Source organism: Rhinoderma darwinii, chromosome 8 (assembly GCF_050947455.1).
Source record: "Rhinoderma darwinii isolate aRhiDar2 chromosome 8, aRhiDar2.hap1, whole genome shotgun sequence".
NCBI lineage: Eukaryota > Metazoa > Chordata > Amphibia > Anura > Rhinodermatidae > Rhinoderma > Rhinoderma darwinii.
In genome coordinates this window covers 18,176,585-18,193,213 of record NC_134694.1, presented here as the reverse complement: position 1 = coordinate 18,193,213, position 16,629 = coordinate 18,176,585, and the positions used below count along the sequence as shown (strand labels likewise).

Here is a 16,629-nt window from a genome sequence, read left to right as displayed (position 1 = left end):
TTTGATATATGGGGGTCGGCCTCTCGACACCCCCACTAATCAGCTGTTTACATAGTTCTCCTTCTCGTTCGTACTTTGCACGTGCCGTTGCACTTGTAGCGGCTGTGCAAGGTATTGCACCATAGTTGGTAACTGCTGTTGAAGAGCGCTGATCAGTTGAAGGTGCAGGGTGCTCATCTGAGCGGTTCTGCACCCTCGTTTCAGTGACTATGGGGGTCACAGTGTCCGAACCACCACCGACATATCAAAAGTTTAAAGATAGTGCAGTTACTCTTTAAATGGATTGTCCAGTTCCTAAAAACGAATGGCCTATCTGCAAGATAGGCCATCAATAGCTGATGGGTCTGAGTCAGACTCCCGGGACCCCCGTCAATCAGCTATTTTGTAGGGGCTGCAGCGCTTGTTCAATTGCTGCCTCCCCTTCATTTCCACTTGCTCACTGTAAATCGTCAACACTGATGTAGCGGCGATTCACAGGTATTAGTCTGTTCACTTCAATGAGGGAAGAAGGCTGTAATACCTGTGAGTCGCCACTACATACATGTGTATAATTCACAGTGAGCAAGTAGAAATAAAGGGGAATCAGCGCTCGTGCGAGCAATGCACCCCATATAAAACAGCTGATCGGCAGGGTCCCAGGAGTCGGACCCTGACCCTTCAGCTATTGATGGCCTATCCTGCTGATAAGCCATCAACTTTTAGGGACTGGACAATCCCTTTAAATTAATGTTTAATCTGAAATTAAAATATTTGCGCATCCGTGAATATGCCCAATCTAATGCCAACAGCCACTAAACCTAAAGTCTTCAGCTTATTCGAAAAGCATTTTTAGTTTTTTTTCTATGTACAGGACATACGTGAGTCATGATGATGAGGGAAGACATTTTTCTGGTTCTCGTCATTTATTCCATTGAAGTACCCTATAGTCCACCCCTTACCAGCCTGAAATGGCTGATAAAATGGAGCAATAGATTGCTTATAACAGCACAGTGGGACAGAGACTGTCAGTATACTTTATTTACCAATTTGTCGGTCTAGTTGCTGTAGCAATTTACCAGAGTGGCCTGATGTTTTACTGCAGTCAATAGGATTTAGAAATCGTCCTAGAACTGTTTCCGATAGAAGGCCGACTGCATATGGTCGACACAGACATTTTTCTAGGAATATCAACACAATGGATCAGAAATTCGACAATCGCAATTGTCCATTATTGCCAGACATTATGCCCATAAATATATATCTGCAGAAAAAGGGCAAAGTAAATGATTTTGCGTATATGAACCATCATACGGCCTTACACCGACTATTTTAAGTAAGGAAATGGCAGAAAAATCCAACATATCTCCCTAACTCTGAGGTCTATTGCTGTAAGTCTTTTCCACAAGCTGGTGAGTACTTAATGTGCACTATGGATAGCGATGCGCTCGTGATCATATGGTCGGGTCTGTAACATGAAGCATGGTTGCTTACAATACCCCTGACAAGGTATTATTGGAGAAGAGGGCCCTTGGGTGTCACTAGGCTGTAGTGTCTGGACTGAAAGTGTTAATACTTGTTGCTTTGAAGCTTTGTCACATGGGTGTGTAGTGTCTGCTATAAAATAATCATAGTCCTTTCCTCAATAAAATATGGAGATGCTTTTTAATTAGTTACAAGGCAGAGCATGTACGCTGGCACATGGTCCCTGTGATTCTGTATTATGGAGCTGTAGGCACTGTGTGCCATTGTATGATGGTCCAGAATTTCTTTAGGTGCCCTCACACATCCGTACAACAAGGATCCAACATACGTCTGTGAGTATGAGCCCTAAAGGTGTTTATCATGGCTTGAGGCATCTCTCAGTATTGATATTATGGAGCATGTTGGAAGTTTTCTGCACAGGATCATTGTGTTAGACCTCATACACAATCGCTCTGATTTGTATAGATACAATTATAGAAGTCTATGGGGCCTGACTACTTTCGTGTGTATATATATATATATATATAATTTATTTATTTTTTCAATGCAGCAGAGGCATGGAGAGTTGTTTTTGTTTTTGAATCCCGCAGTAAATAAAATAGTGGCATGTTCCGTCAGAAGCCGTGTTGCGGAGCTGTTCTCCCCTAGGAGCACCGCTTTTAGAGGAGACTGTCCGTTATATGGTGCCATGCGCCAAAACACCATATGACTTTTTCATTGTTTCCGTTAAAGCCACTGACATCCCGACGGAACCCATTAAAGTCAATGGGTACCACTGTGCAACGGAATCGGCATTTCTAGTTTTTCCGTTCTGTACCTCTGACTGAGCAGAACAACGGAAAGAGCAATGCAATGTGAACCCAGCCCAAGATAACAACTCCACAAGCTGTGTTCACACATGCAGTTTTGTTTTTTACTAAAAACTGCAGAAAATACTGAAGAGAAGTGTATATCTTCCTACTTTTTTCCTTCCTTTTGGATCTACTTCTTTCTTTAGTAACCCCCCCCCCCCCCCCCATAACCTGCATAAGTGAAACTAGCTAAAAACTTAGTTCCTAGCAAACTAGTTTGAGGTTCACTGGCTACTTAACCTGAGATTGTTTCCGACATGTGGACCATTTCTAAGTTCAGTACAAAGTATTGTCAGGTGTACAGATCCGTCCAGTGTCTGGGGCATCATGACTATTGTGGATACTGGTGCAGCCATGTTAGCTGTGTGACTGCAGTGCGATAATTGGCATATCGTCCTATAATATATTATAATGCTGGGGGTGCATGTGCCAGGAGCGTGTTCATTTCTGCCTAATTTTAATGCTGCAAAAGTTATTACAAGCTATAAATGTCCTGAGGTGTCTGACAAAAGCCTCCTACTATCTCGCTGCTGTCGTGTTTTCAATTTTTTTTGCATAAAGAAATGCAGTAGTCACGTTCTTGCGTTTGTCAGATTCCTACTTGTCGTGAGTGTTCAAATCAGTATCTGAGTTTTCTCACTTGAAGCAAGCACACGTATGAAGACAGATGGTGTTGACAATGTAACTAAGGGACGGAATAATACGGTCGTTTGCGGCTCTCCAGCTGTTGTAAAACTACAACTCCCAGGATGCCCAGTCAGCTGAAAGACTTGTATTTTCACAACACCTGCAGAGCAGCAGGTTCCCGACCACTGAGGATTTGCCTCTTGTGCTTGTTTCAACTTGTTTGGTGCCAAAATAATTGTTTGTTCAGGTGCACGTTAGCAAGACGAGTAAGAGTCTGTCGCAGCATTTTCTACCGACTTTGTAATTCATTAGTAAAGGAATGTGATACAAGACTATTAAGACTGAAATGGTGCCAGAAAAAGGCTATTAATGTAGTGGAGCTCATGAAGTGACCGGTCCCTAGACTCTTCTCAATAGTGTCTGCAAAACACCATTACACCGCCGGTAATACAAAATGTATACACGAGGAGCGAATCTCTAAATGTATCTGTTAGGCATCATTTACACGAGCGTAATATACGCGCGTGCTTTTCACGCGTGTCGTACGCACCTATATTACTCTATGGGGCAGTGCAGACAGTCCGTGGGTTTTGCACAGCGTGAGTGCGCTGCGTAAAACTCACGACATGTTCTAAATTTCAGCGTTTTTCGTGCATCACGCACCCATTGAAGTCAATGGGTGTGTGAAAACCACGCAGGTCGCACGGAAGCACTTCATTGCGAACTGCGTGGTTCGCAACAGCTGTCAAACTCTGAATGTAAACAGAAAAGCACCACGTGCTTTTCTGTTTACGAACATCCAAACGGAGTGTCAAAATGATGGCAGCTGCGAGAAAATCACGCAGCCGCGCATCATACACTGATGACACACGCAGCGAAGGGCCTTTTGCGCACGCAAAACGCAGCGTTTTTTGCGGGCGCAAAATGCACACGCTCGTGTAAATCAGGCCTAAAAGTCAACATTGATAAAGTCTTACAATGGCTACAATGTCTGACAATCCTGGCAGTTTTCCGAAATATACATAACTGGTTCTTACGCTATGTTCACACAGAGTTTTTTTGCAGACGGAAAATTCCTCCTGCAAAAACTGCTCCAGACGGTTTTTGCACAGTGGTTTGACAAAAACTCGTCAAAACACTCCTCGAGGCGTTTTTTTTCCTCTTTCTGACTGTTTGAAATGGGGTTTTGGAGGCGGAAACCGTCATGACGCTTCTTTTTACCGCAATGCGTTTTTTTTACTTGCGGTAAAAAAACTCGTCCAACTCCCATTGAAATCAATGGGAGGCATTTTCGGACAGGTTTTTGAGGAGTTTTGCGGCGCGGTTTCCGCGTCAAAAAACTTGTCAAAAAAACTCACACAGGGCCTTAAGCTATGTTCACACGGAGTATTTTGGGGAAGGAATATCTGCCTCAAAATTCCATTTGGAACTTTGAGGCAGATTTTCCTCTCCCTGCGCGCCGTTTTTCGCCCGCGGCCATTGAGCGCCGCGGGCATAAAACAGCGCGAAATACGCTTTCTCTGCCTCCCATTGAAGTCAATGGGAGGTCAGAGGCGGAAGCGCCCGAAGATAGGGCATGTCGCTTCTTTTTCCCGTGAGGCAGTTTTACTGCTCGCGGGAAAAAGACGCCGACGCCTCCCATTGAAATCAATGGGAGGCGTTTTCGGGCCGTTTTTGCCGAGTTTTGCGACGTGGTTTCCGCGTCAAAAACTCGGCAAAATACTCCGTTTGAACATAGCCTTAAAGGGATTTTCTGACCTTTTTTAGAAAGCCCCAGTATAAGCTGCAAATCACAAAAAAAGGTACAAACTCGACTCTTACATTTCCTGGGAGGTTACTTGCTCTCCTGCCAGTCTTCGTTTACGTGACCAGCTAAGTCCATTGCTGATGTCCATGTAGATGGCACATCACTGATGCAGCCAAGTAAACCAAGACCACAGAACCGTCCACATAGGAACAGCAGGGGATTTTAACCCGTTAGTGACCGACCCATCGTGTTTCTACGTCTGTCACTAACGGGCCTTATTCCGATGGCATAGACTTTTTACGTCGCGGCATCGGAATAAGTAAACAGAGCAGGGAGCTGTCAAATCTCCCTGCTCTCAGCTGCTAGAGGCAGCTGAGGGCTTGGAGCGTCCCTGCTCTGCCGTGTGAGATCGATATTAGTATCGATCTCACACGTTTAACCCCTCGGATGCGGTGCTCAATAGCGAGCACCGCATCTGAGTGGTTTTGGAGAGAGGGAGGGAGCTCCCTCTCTCTCCCACCGACACCCGGCGATACGATCGCCGAGTGTCTGTGTCTGTAATGGCAGCCGGGGGTCTAATAAAGGCCCCCAGGCTGCCTGGAGTGAATGCCTGCTAGATCATGCCGCAGGCATGACCTAGCAGATGCCTGTCCGTGTTAAACGGACAGGCAGTAATACACTGCAATACAAAAGTATTGCAGTGTATTATAATAGCGATCGGAGAATTGCATATTATAGTCCCCTAGTGGGACTAGTAAAAGTGAAAAAAAAGTTTAATAAAGTTAATTTAAAAAAAAATGTGAAAAAAATGAAAAACCCAGCTTTTCCCCTTACAAAATGCTTTACTATTAAAAAAACAAAATAAAGTTAAAAAGTTACACATATTTGGTATCGCCGCGTCCGTAACGACCCCGACTATAAATCTATTACATTATTTAACCCTCACGGTGAACGCCGTAAAAAAAATAATAAAGTGATCAAAAAGTCGCATCTACTCCAAAATGGTACCAATAAAAACTACAAGTCGTCCCGCAAAAAAAAACCCCTCCTACATGCGCATCTGCGAAAAAATAAAAACGTTACGGCTCTTCAAATATGGAGACACAAAAACAAATAATTTTGAAAAAAAAGCGTTTTTACTGTGTAAAAGTAGTAAAACATACAAAAACTATACAAATTTGGTATTGTTGCAATCGTAACAACCCGCTGAATAAAGTTATTGTGTTATTTATACCACACGGTAAACGGCGTAGATTTAGGATGCAAAAAAGTGGCGAAATGTCAGGTTTTTTTTCTATTCCCCCCCCCCCCCCAAAAAAAAGTTAATCAATAAATATGTACCTAAAAATGGTGCTATTAAAAAATACAGCTAGTCCTGCAAAAAACAAGACCTTATACAGCTATGTCGACGTAAAAATAAGAAGGTTATAGCTCCTGGAATGCGACGATTGAAAAACGTAAAAAATAGCTTGGTCATTAAGGTCTAAAATAGGCCGGTCATTAAGGGGTTAAATATTGTATGTTCGTTTTTGTTTTTTTTTTGCCATATGCATCTGTATTGGTTTTATTTTTTATTTTTTTTAAATGAAAAGGTCAAATAATCCCTATTAAACGACTATAAGGCCCCATGCACACTACCGTAAAAAGCCTCCGTTTTTGCGGACCGCAATTGCGGTCCGCAAAAATGGACCCATTCACTTTCATTGAACGCGGACACCTTTCCGTAGCACTACGGAAGGGTGTCCGTGCCGTGGAAATGTTCCGGGAATTATGGAATATGTCCGTACTTTTGCATTTTGTGGGCCGTGCTGTGAGCTGGCGGCCGGCCGTGCCCACAATCGCGGGCCGTGATTGCGGGCACGGTCGTGTGCATGGGGCCTAACTCACAGCAATCAGGAATTGTAACTAGTTTAAGATGTTGATGGTTTTTGCCATATGCTGTTTAAACGGGGGTTTTCTACAAGGTTAAAGGGTTTTCCACGTTCTGACAACTGATGACCTCAGTATATGAAAGGTGCGCATCCGACACCTGGGCCCGCAACGAACCGCCACTCCGGCTGCCTCCGGGCACCGGACGATATTGCTGGAAGCAGATGGCTTTAGTCAAAGAATAGCGGCAGAGCTGCAGCTCTGCCATATGGCCGCTATGCAGTGGTCGGAACCTTCTGCTTCCGGCTCCAACTACTGTATACCGGTCCAAACATCCAGTGCACAGAGGCAGCCAGAGTGGCGGATCGGTGTGGGGTCCGGGTAACGGACACGCACAGATCATATACTGATTACCTATCCGGTGGATAGGTAATGAGTTGTCAGAAAGTGGAAGACACCTTTTAAAGCCTTTTTTCGGTCTTAAGAAATTTTGTGCAGATGGTGTGACCTCAAGAAGATTTCACTAATGTACAGTTCGTAGAGAAAATGTCTCCATAAGCCAGTGTCACACGACTATACTCCTGGTGTTTATCTTCTCCTTGTATGACATACTGTACCATGAACACATGCTTCTGTCCTCTCATCCCCCTCCCTGTAGTATAGGACATCACATGCCTCTTATCTACTTCTCCCAGTCTCTGGAGGGATTGTGTTTCACATGCTGGGAAGCAACAGAACTGGGCTACTTTTACAAGGTAATCCCGCCCACAGCAAGCTCTAGCAAAATAAAACTGTGCTGCACAGAGCAGGGCAACATAATGAAAAATAATTCCGGAAGAACTATTGTGGCATCATCTGGTGACCATTCAGAAAAGTATAGGTACTTTTTTTTTCCCCCCCCCCCCCATAAGCTTGGAAAACCCCTTTTAAGTGTTTGTTTATGGTCACATTGGAGGCAATTTATCAGTGGAATAGTTGTCCTAAAGCAACCAATCAGAATCCATATTTTATTTTTCAGAAGAACTTTGGAAAATAAACTCTGGTTTCTAGGGGCGAACACTCCACTTTTCTATTACACCAGTTATGATTCATCTCCTCATTCAGCATTTGGGCCCATTGTTTTCCTTTCAAAGCCTATGTTCTTGTTCAGGGTTTTTCTATTGGTATAACCGTTTCCTGATTTCGTGCCGTTCTCGCTCCATACTGATTGTGTCTCGTGACTCCCTTACTGGATTTTAACGTTTCTGTTCACCTTTCAATCCTGTTTTCATAGTTTTTATATGTAATGTACATAAAAACTTGAGCTACCCTATGATTCATTGCAGTTTTATGAACCCTAATCTATCATCTAGAGCTGCATTCATAATTGTGCTGGTGACTGTATTGGAAACAGTCAAAAAGATTGTCTGACAAGCCCCCCTAACAGCTTAGCTGAGCACCTACAATGCAGTGGGACTTATCGTTTTTCCTCCATCGGATTACTGTGTGTTCCCTGGTGTGAAGACTACACTTATCACAGTGCAAGTTACCAGACAAGCTCTGATGTGTGGGCCTTGTAACCTCACTAGGAGAGTAGCAGTGGATATATTTTCACTCTACTGGATTGAATGAGATTTACTGAAAATTTGGGCCCTGTCGAATTGGTGACCTGTCCTACGGTGTGTCTTCATTACTAATTCCTACTTGTTAATACCTGTGTAAGCAAAGCAAGCTTGCAAATCTTTTCACATGGCTGCCTAGGAATAACTTTTTATCTAGCACTTTGGTGAGGCTGGGTAAACACAAGCGCTGTTTCTGTTCTGCTGTCAGAAGAGCAGAACGAAAATATCGGAAGCGCCCGATCCGTTGTGTAAAAAGTACAATTGGCGGCCAACGGAACCCATCGACTTTAATGGGTCTTTTTGAGCAAGGCCCAATTGTTCCTAGAAATGGATAAATTTAAAGAGGTTGTCTGGTTTCAACAAATGTTGTGGTTTTTGTTTTTTTATATGATTTAAGTTCTACATTTTTCAATATACTTTCTGTATTCATTTCTCACGGTTTTAAAGATCTCTGCTTGTTCAAGTAGGAGCATTCATTGTTTGCTTCCAGTGGATACAATTCTGGTCATGTGATGGACACGAGTGCACGGCTCGTTAGAAGACACCGCTCTGATACACATAATGTAACAAGCCGTGCACCTGTGTCCATCACATGACCATGGACAGAATTGTATCCACTGGAAGTAAACAATGAATGTTCCTACTGAATAACAAGCCGATCTTGAAAACCGTGAGAAATTAATACAGAAAGTATATTGGAAAATTGTATTAATTATACAAAAAATAACAAATTTGCTGAAACTGGACGATCCCTTTTTTAATTGCAGCTTTGATCGCCTGACTATCCCTAGTTCTACAAGTGTGAGGAAAAATTTGGTTGTCTGGATGGGTGTAATAATTTTCTTGTTTTTTTTTTTTGTTTTTTTTTTCTAGTTGGCACTGCGTTCTGAGTATCTCCTCCCATTGAGTTCCTGGTTCCTTGAATTTCTGGACGACACTTGCGGTCTTGCAACAGACTGTCTCAAATGCAGTTTTCTGCTCCTTTTTACGTGCCCTGCTGGTTCCAGCTAGAGTAAGTTGAAAAGACCATTTATTCCTATAATCAGGCGGGGTATTGTATGATGGTGGAGAATAGTAATTTTAAATGCCTAGAGCGTGTAGATCCTAACCCCGGAACCCCACGATAAACTGCATGCCCTCAATGCAGTACAGACACATTGACCCATGTCTAGTACTGTAGCTAAGCCCCGTTCATTTCAATTTGCTGAGCTGAAGTACCAGACGTGGCTGCAAACGCCTAGACATCGCAGTGTCTAGTAGGGATGCACGATGCATCTTAACTTCGATACTGTTTCGATGCCGTGCAACCTCAAACGGTTCGATACCGTTAATTCATGTATTTTGATACTAAGCTGTGCCGCCGCACAGCTTTGCATTGTAACACATGAATGTGAGAGAGCGGGGCTGTGTAATACAGCCATTGTGCCTCTCCTGAGTCCTGACAAGTGTGTGCGCGGTCAGCATGAGGTGATGCGGCCAGCGCCGCACTAATGAGCGGCGGCACTGAAGACGGAACATGGCGGGGGCACCTCAAAACACCCCCGTGTTCTGTCATTAGTGTAGCGCTGGCCGCATCCCCTCATGCTGACCGCGCATGTACTTGTTAGGAGCAGGGCAATGACTGTATTACACAGCCGTAGCCCCTCTCTAAGGGAGGAGATCAGAGAAACCTCTCATCTCTGCCGCTATTCCCCTGATCAAAGCTGACTTCAGCATTCAAGGGAAAAATGAGAAGGGGAGATGCCCCTTGGATCGCATCAAAGGGAGTCCCTGTGATGCGATTGAGGGACATACCATATATGGGCAGCGTGCCCAGGCTCCATTGAAGGTCCCCAGGGCTCTTAGCATATTTCCTGTTAGGGCATACTTAGGTCTGTCCTAACAACTGCCTGTGTACTATCCGCATATAGATGTATGCCAGTACATTAAAGTGTAGCTGAACGTTCGACAAACTTCTGACATGTCATAGAGACATGTCAGAAGTTTGGATTGGTGGAGGTCCGAGCACTGAGACCCCCACCAATCGCTAGAACGAAGCAGCTGAAGCACTCGTGTGTTTTAAAGTTTAAAAATAAAGTAAAAACATAATGTGATATTAAATAAAAAAAATACACTTTTTACAATAAACATTAAAATAAGTCTCAATACATAAAATATACACATTCTCTATTGGCGCGGCCGTAATAACCTGCACAACAAATTTTTTGTCATTTATGATGTGTACGCTATAAAAAAAAAAACTTCACTTGCTAATGTAAGGCATGAGGTGTGATGACTTTAACCTCCATGTGCCTCACATTAATAGTAATTACCCCATCATGTACCTTACACAAATCCAATGTTGACCATTATAATTGAGGAAATATTAATGAGGCACAAAATTCCACACCTTGTGCCTCACATCAGGAAATGGAAGAACTTACATATTTTTTATTACTGTTGGCAAAGTATTGTTTTGGTATCGCAAATCGCAATACTACACAAAGTATCGGTATCGAAGTCCAAATTCTGGTATTGTGACAACTCTAGTCCGTAGTGCAGGGCGTGCACTGGGATGCTCCTGTGAGCTCTGTTGCCCCCTAATTCTGCTAATTGGTGGGGGGCCCTTACTGATCACTCATTGATAGGTCATAAATGTAAAAATCATAGAACATCCCTTCAAAGTGGCCGTACACTGTTTGGTTTGGATGGGCGAAAAGGCTGATTTAGAACATTTTCTGCTGACTTCTGGCACATTTTCCTGACATGACTGAGCAGATATCTGTAGAAAAGTTTATTTTATTTTTTTCGGTCGTTGTTGGTAGCTATCGTTGGAAGATCCTTCGTGACAAACAGGTCTGCATCTTATCAATAGGAGCCCAGATCAGGCCACAGATCAAGGCACAGATTGATCTGCAATTTGTTGTTTCACCTTTGGGGTATGTTCACAACGCAGTATGCAGAAAGCGTCTCAAAACGGAAGCTGAACGCCTCCAAACATCTACCCATTGGTTTAAATAGGAAAATCTGTGTTTTGGTCAGATGCAGCGTTTTTTTTTACGAAGCCGTATGAAAAGTGCATGTCACTTGAGCTGTTTTTGGAGCCGTTCTTCATTGTCAATAGAAAAACGGCTCCAAAAAATGTTTGGTGCTTTAAAAACGGCTGAAAATCAGAGGCTGTTTTTCCTTAAAAACAGCTCCATATTTCACAGCTGTTTTTACTTCAGCGTGTGAACATACACTTACACACAAGCCAGGAAAAGACAAATCCCTCATAACACGGCTGCCTGAAACCCATAATGTATGACGAGCTTAAAGAGGACCTGTCACGTGTTCTGACACAATACCAGCTGGATAGCTTAGCAGCCGCTGCAGAGCGGGTGCAGCGCTGGTCTTTTCCTGCAGGCCGCGGTTCCCCCGCAAAGTATCACGTTCGTTTTGGTGCCTTGTAAGAGTAGACTGTCAAGTGGGCGACCGCTCAGTAAATCTCTGTCATAGACACTGAGTTCTCCGGACCACACACTTGGGTCTACTTATACAGGTCACTGAAACAAACAGGACCGATTAGAGGGGAACGTGGGCAACTAGCAGGAAAAGCATTAGTGCTGCACTCAGTGGTGCAGTGGCTAGTAAGCTATCCATCTGGCTTTCGGTCAAAGAGATTTTCGATTCTCACAGCCTCTAATTGATAAACAGTTGTGTTGCTGTCCGTGGTTCTGATAGATTGAAATAGTCAATATTGGTTCTTCTGGGTGCTTCAATACAGGGATGCATCTGTCACCCACTGAACAATAATGCCCAATGTCTGCAAACTTGTTCGTTAAATCAAACTGTTAAAAGGGGGTGGTAGTGCAGCCTATTGTTGGGGTTCAGATAATTGCAGCTTTTATTTTTATAGTGTTTTTAATCCCGGTGATTGATATTGTAATCAAACTTTCTTTTTACACACAATGGACCCAAAGGTGTTTTGAAGGTAAAAAAAACAAAACAAGGAATAGTGCCGACAAAAATAAGTTGACCATTGGATTGAGTACAATGGGACGAATTCAATAAGACTGGCATTTTTATATGCTAGTCCTAATCTAAACAGCGCTGAAGTAAGATGTGCCTGATTTATTAAGTGGCATACGCCTGTTATTAAATAGTCACATCTCGACATCTGTACGTCAAAGTCAAACCTGCACTAGATATCAACTGGAGTAGATTTGCTCTATAATTTACTCCCCTTTCTGGTGTAAACTAGTAATTTTGTCAGGACCCTTTAATTAAAGTATGAGTGGGGCAAATGCGGCATACGTTTAATAAATTCTCCCACAATGCCTTAAGTTTCCCAAGCTCAACTTTTGGTCTGCTAGATCTTTAGGGTGTATTAACACGTTCATAGGGCATTTTTGTCGCAATTTTGTAATTTGAGGCAATAGCCGCAATATGTCTGAATACATGTTTTAGAGACTCTATGTAGAATTATTGATAATGCTCAAATTGATGTGACTCCATTCTAGTTTATAGAATCAATTAACTCTGAAGATGAAGGTGGACAGGACGAAGCTGAAGAAGACGCCAACAGAGGCAGTGAGTATTGTTATGCTTTATTAACAAACAATGCAATCACGGTCATCTGACTGTCCTTTAATAAGAGCATGTAGAAGATTCTCATACTAGCTGAAGCTCAACACTGCCAGAACAGCCATTCAATCTCTTGTCTTGGGCACAGTGTAATAGCGTGCGCTGTATGTTAATTTTGCAGACTCTTTGCCGCATTGACCGGGAGGCACCACAGAAGTTCAGGGTGCCGTTCTTTGTGTATAATAACTAACTCCCTTTGCAAAATACTTTTTTTAAGCCCAAAGGACAGGATCCCATCCGGTCCTTGGCACTAAATATACAGCTCATGCACTTGGCTGTAATATGACAGACTGTATGAGCTCTTAAACTAAGCAATTCTTGTGTGTTGGTGTTGATATCGTTCTAATACTAGGTCTTGTATTTCTGCTCTTCAGCCTGCTGATTGCAGGTCTCTGATTGACAAGCTAAAACTCTGTACTGATGAGCAACTTCTGCTGGAGCTCCAGCAGATCAAAACATGGAACATTGGAAAGGTATGTGACATGACTTATGTAATCTAGGCGGTGACGGTTGTGATTTTCATTGAGTACTTTTGTTTTTGTTGCTCTTACCCCCTCCCCACACACTACTATATGGTCATGTTGTTACTTTTGCACAAAACTGCAGACTTCTTAAATCAATAAACTTGAATATAGATGGGTAAATGATATTCATCAATAAAACCTCCTGTTATTCCCTAGTGTGAGCTATATCACTGGGTGGATCTGTTGGATCGCTTTGATGGGATCCTGGCCGATGCTGGGCAAACAGTAGAGAACATGTCGTGGATGCTTGTATGTGACAGACCTGAGAAGGAGCAACTGAAAGCACTTCTTCTGGCAGTGCTCAACTTTACTGCCTTGCTTATTGAATACAGCTTTTCTCGGCATCTCTACAGCTCTATCGAGGTAATTATTGTACATAGAGGAGAAAAGTGTGATAAAGTTCTGGAGATTTTAGTACCAACACGGCAAATTTATTAAAATGACTTTTTTACACTTTTTTTTTTTTTTAAAACTTCTATTGCTAACTCGCCATCAATATTCTAGCTGCGTAACTTGTTTCTTTCCAGCTTAGTTGCATCCATCAATTTTAAGCCCTTTTTGTTTTGGGCAGCTGTCCTCAGCCTGACAACCAGTTCGGAGCTTGCTTTCATGTGTCAACCGGAAGTCAGTCTTCTCCCTGTGTGGAGGTCTTCCTGTTGCCCCCCCCATGCATAGATTGCTGCCGAAGAGATAAATTTTGCCCTATCCTAAAGGAACTATGAGTAAAGTGATTTATAGATTAGTTGTGTCCCTACAATGATTAGTTGCAGAGTTCTAACCCCCCCCCCCCATTCCATGTTAAAACGTCTTAAATAAGTTTTCCATGAAGACAACCCCTTTTCAAAAAGAAGCGGTGGTGAGATCAGCTGTTGTCGCCTGGGGAAGCTGCGGCCAGCCACACATTCCCTCTGAAGTATTACATACCGGTTATTCAGATGAATGGCCATCCATGTAATTCAAGGGCATGATTGGTGCACCAGAGCAGTAGAGGCTCTTACATATCGGCACTCTGACCTCGCACATAGCACAGGCTTTCAGTCGTGCCACATTCCCAAGCGGGGCTCTTCCCTTTATGGCGTCCATATGCCTTTAAAAGGGCATATGGACCGGGGGGGGGGGGGTTGTATTGATGGGACAGATCAAACCCTTTAAGCATTGGACTATGTTCAGTTTTTGTGCAAATCTAAAACTGGTCACACACCTCACTATGTGGAGCAGATGATGATGATCTATTTCTTGTTTTTAGCACCTGACAACTCTGCTCGCCTCTTCTGACATGCAAGTTGTGCTGGCTGTGCTAAACCTTCTCTATGTCTTCAGCAAGAGATCCAATTACATCACACGCCTCGCCTCTGACAAAAGAACACCCCTATTGTCACGACTACAGCATCTTGCAGAGGTAAACTTACAATACAAAGTATACAATTTTATAAATTGTAGATCTAAAATAAAATCACATTCTAGTCAGTTCTGTCTTTCTTATTTTCAGAGTTGGGGAGGAAAAGAGAATGGCTTTGGTCTTGCTGAGTGTTGCAAAGACATGCAGATGTCGGTAAGTTTCATGAGCAACATGTCATTTTAGTTGGCTTATGAGGTTAATGGATTCTTTTTCGAATCATATGAGCTCCTACTTGCACTCTTGCATACATCAGAATTATGATTGCGGCATCCACAAATTCATTGAAATGGTGGAGGAACAAGTAATCTGCTCCCGTCCTGCTTACTGCATTTCGGCATGTGCTAAACTGCGTGATTTCTCGTCTGTTAAAGAGAACCCTTCATCTGCCCATACATGTGCAGTGTGTAATAGGCCGGGCTTCACAAACCCTGTCTCACTTGAAATAATTTTTCTAACCTTCTCCGTTATTTACATATCGGTGCCGTTATATTTGGCGCCTGATATGTAAATAAGCCCCATAACCGTCAATGGGGCGTTTCTAACTAAATGGCAAAGGAGAGTAATGTCTTCGCTCTGACACTGTCCAATCCGCTACGGACAGTGTCAGGGCGGCTTGCGCTGTGTTCCCTCCCGAGAAAACACACACAGACTGAGAGAGCGCGCTCTGTAGAACCACCAGTCTCTGTGTGTTCTCACGGGAGGGAACACAGCGCAAGCCTCCCTGACACTGTCCGTAGCTGATCGGACAGTGTCAGAGCGAAGACATCACGCCCCCTTGCCATTTAGTTACAGTAACGCCCCGCTAACAGTTCAGGGGCTTATTTACAATGTCGGGCGCCAAATATAACTGCACCGATATGTAAAAATCGGAGGAAGATAGGAAAATAATTTCAAGTGAAGACAGTGTCTGTGAAGCCCTGTCTATTACACGCTGCACATGTATGGGCAGGTGAAAGGTTCTCTTAAGTGCTGCGGTTTTTTAATTGTGCTAGTACGTTTTAGGAGTCTTTTAGACCACTCCAGTAGCCACTTTGATTTCCTTAGTGGCTTCGCAATAAGAACACCCATAGACTCTAGAATACAACCCAAAAAAATGTAAGTGCCGACATCAACTTTCTTGGCTCCTGGAATTATTACTCCAGTCCTGATATACAGTTCTAACATTTCTCCGGTGAGTGGGATTAGTATTTAATCTTTCAAAAACTATGTATATTTTTTTTCTCCCTAGAAATATCCACCAAGCGCCACAACTCTTCATTTTGAATTTTATGCAGAACCAGGATCTGAAGTAAAGGTAGAAAAAAGGGTGAGTGAAATGACTTACACATTCTAAACTTGCGCTTGTTGCAATTTACAACCACTTTGACCATTTGAGGTTTGTGTGAGCACCATTTCTCTTTGTATTTCCAGGCATCCAGTAATACACTACATTACATTCACATAGAAGAGCTAGATAAGGTAATACAGTCATTGATATACTATACAGTGCGATGCTAGTCTGATTTTGGTTATTGATACTTCATGCTCTTGTGTTCCAGATTTCTGAAAGTCCCTCTGAAATTATGGAGTCTCTGACTAAATTGCACAGCATTCCCAAGGATAAGCAGGTACGTACATTTTGTCCTCTTTTAGTGGCTGTATGGAAGAATAATCCATCTGTCCAACTCAGATATTTTTTGCGTGTCTATGGGATATGCCATAAACCTCTGATAGATGTGGGTCCCAGGTGGGGTGGCAGCCGCACTTAGCCAGAGAATGGTGCGGTGGCAGCATGACTCTCTCCCTTCATTTCTATGGGAGTTACGGAAACTGCTGAGCAAGCAGCCTCGGCTCTTCTCGTAATTCCTAAAGCAATGAGTGTAGAAAGATGTGCACATGCAGTCGATTGCCGCCTGGATGCAACAGTCGGCGTACGCCTCACCAAGCTGGAGCCACACCTATCCGA

General features: G+C 43.2%; 1 protein-coding gene across 8 annotated transcripts in view; it reads left to right on the top strand.

Annotated features, from left to right (window-relative positions):
* Positions 1 to 16,629, top strand: part of HUWE1 (HECT, UBA and WWE domain containing E3 ubiquitin protein ligase 1) — an 81,266-nt gene that overhangs the window by 6,405 nt on the left and 58,232 nt on the right. For all 8 annotated transcript variants that reach the window (XM_075835391.1, XM_075835390.1, XM_075835386.1 and 5 more), the window contains exons 2-10: positions 9,030 to 9,168; positions 12,638 to 12,707; positions 13,136 to 13,234; positions 13,442 to 13,648; positions 14,532 to 14,684; positions 14,775 to 14,837; positions 15,913 to 15,990; positions 16,095 to 16,142; positions 16,223 to 16,291. In XM_075835391.1, the coding sequence (XP_075691506.1) occupies positions 12,663 to 12,707; positions 13,136 to 13,234; positions 13,442 to 13,648; positions 14,532 to 14,684; positions 14,775 to 14,837; positions 15,913 to 15,990; positions 16,095 to 16,142; positions 16,223 to 16,291 (762 nt within the window). In that variant the 5' untranslated portion in view covers positions 9,030 to 9,168; positions 12,638 to 12,662. The remainder of the gene's footprint in view (positions 1 to 9,029; positions 9,169 to 12,637; positions 12,708 to 13,135; positions 13,235 to 13,441; positions 13,649 to 14,531; positions 14,685 to 14,774; positions 14,838 to 15,912; positions 15,991 to 16,094; positions 16,143 to 16,222; positions 16,292 to 16,629) is intronic.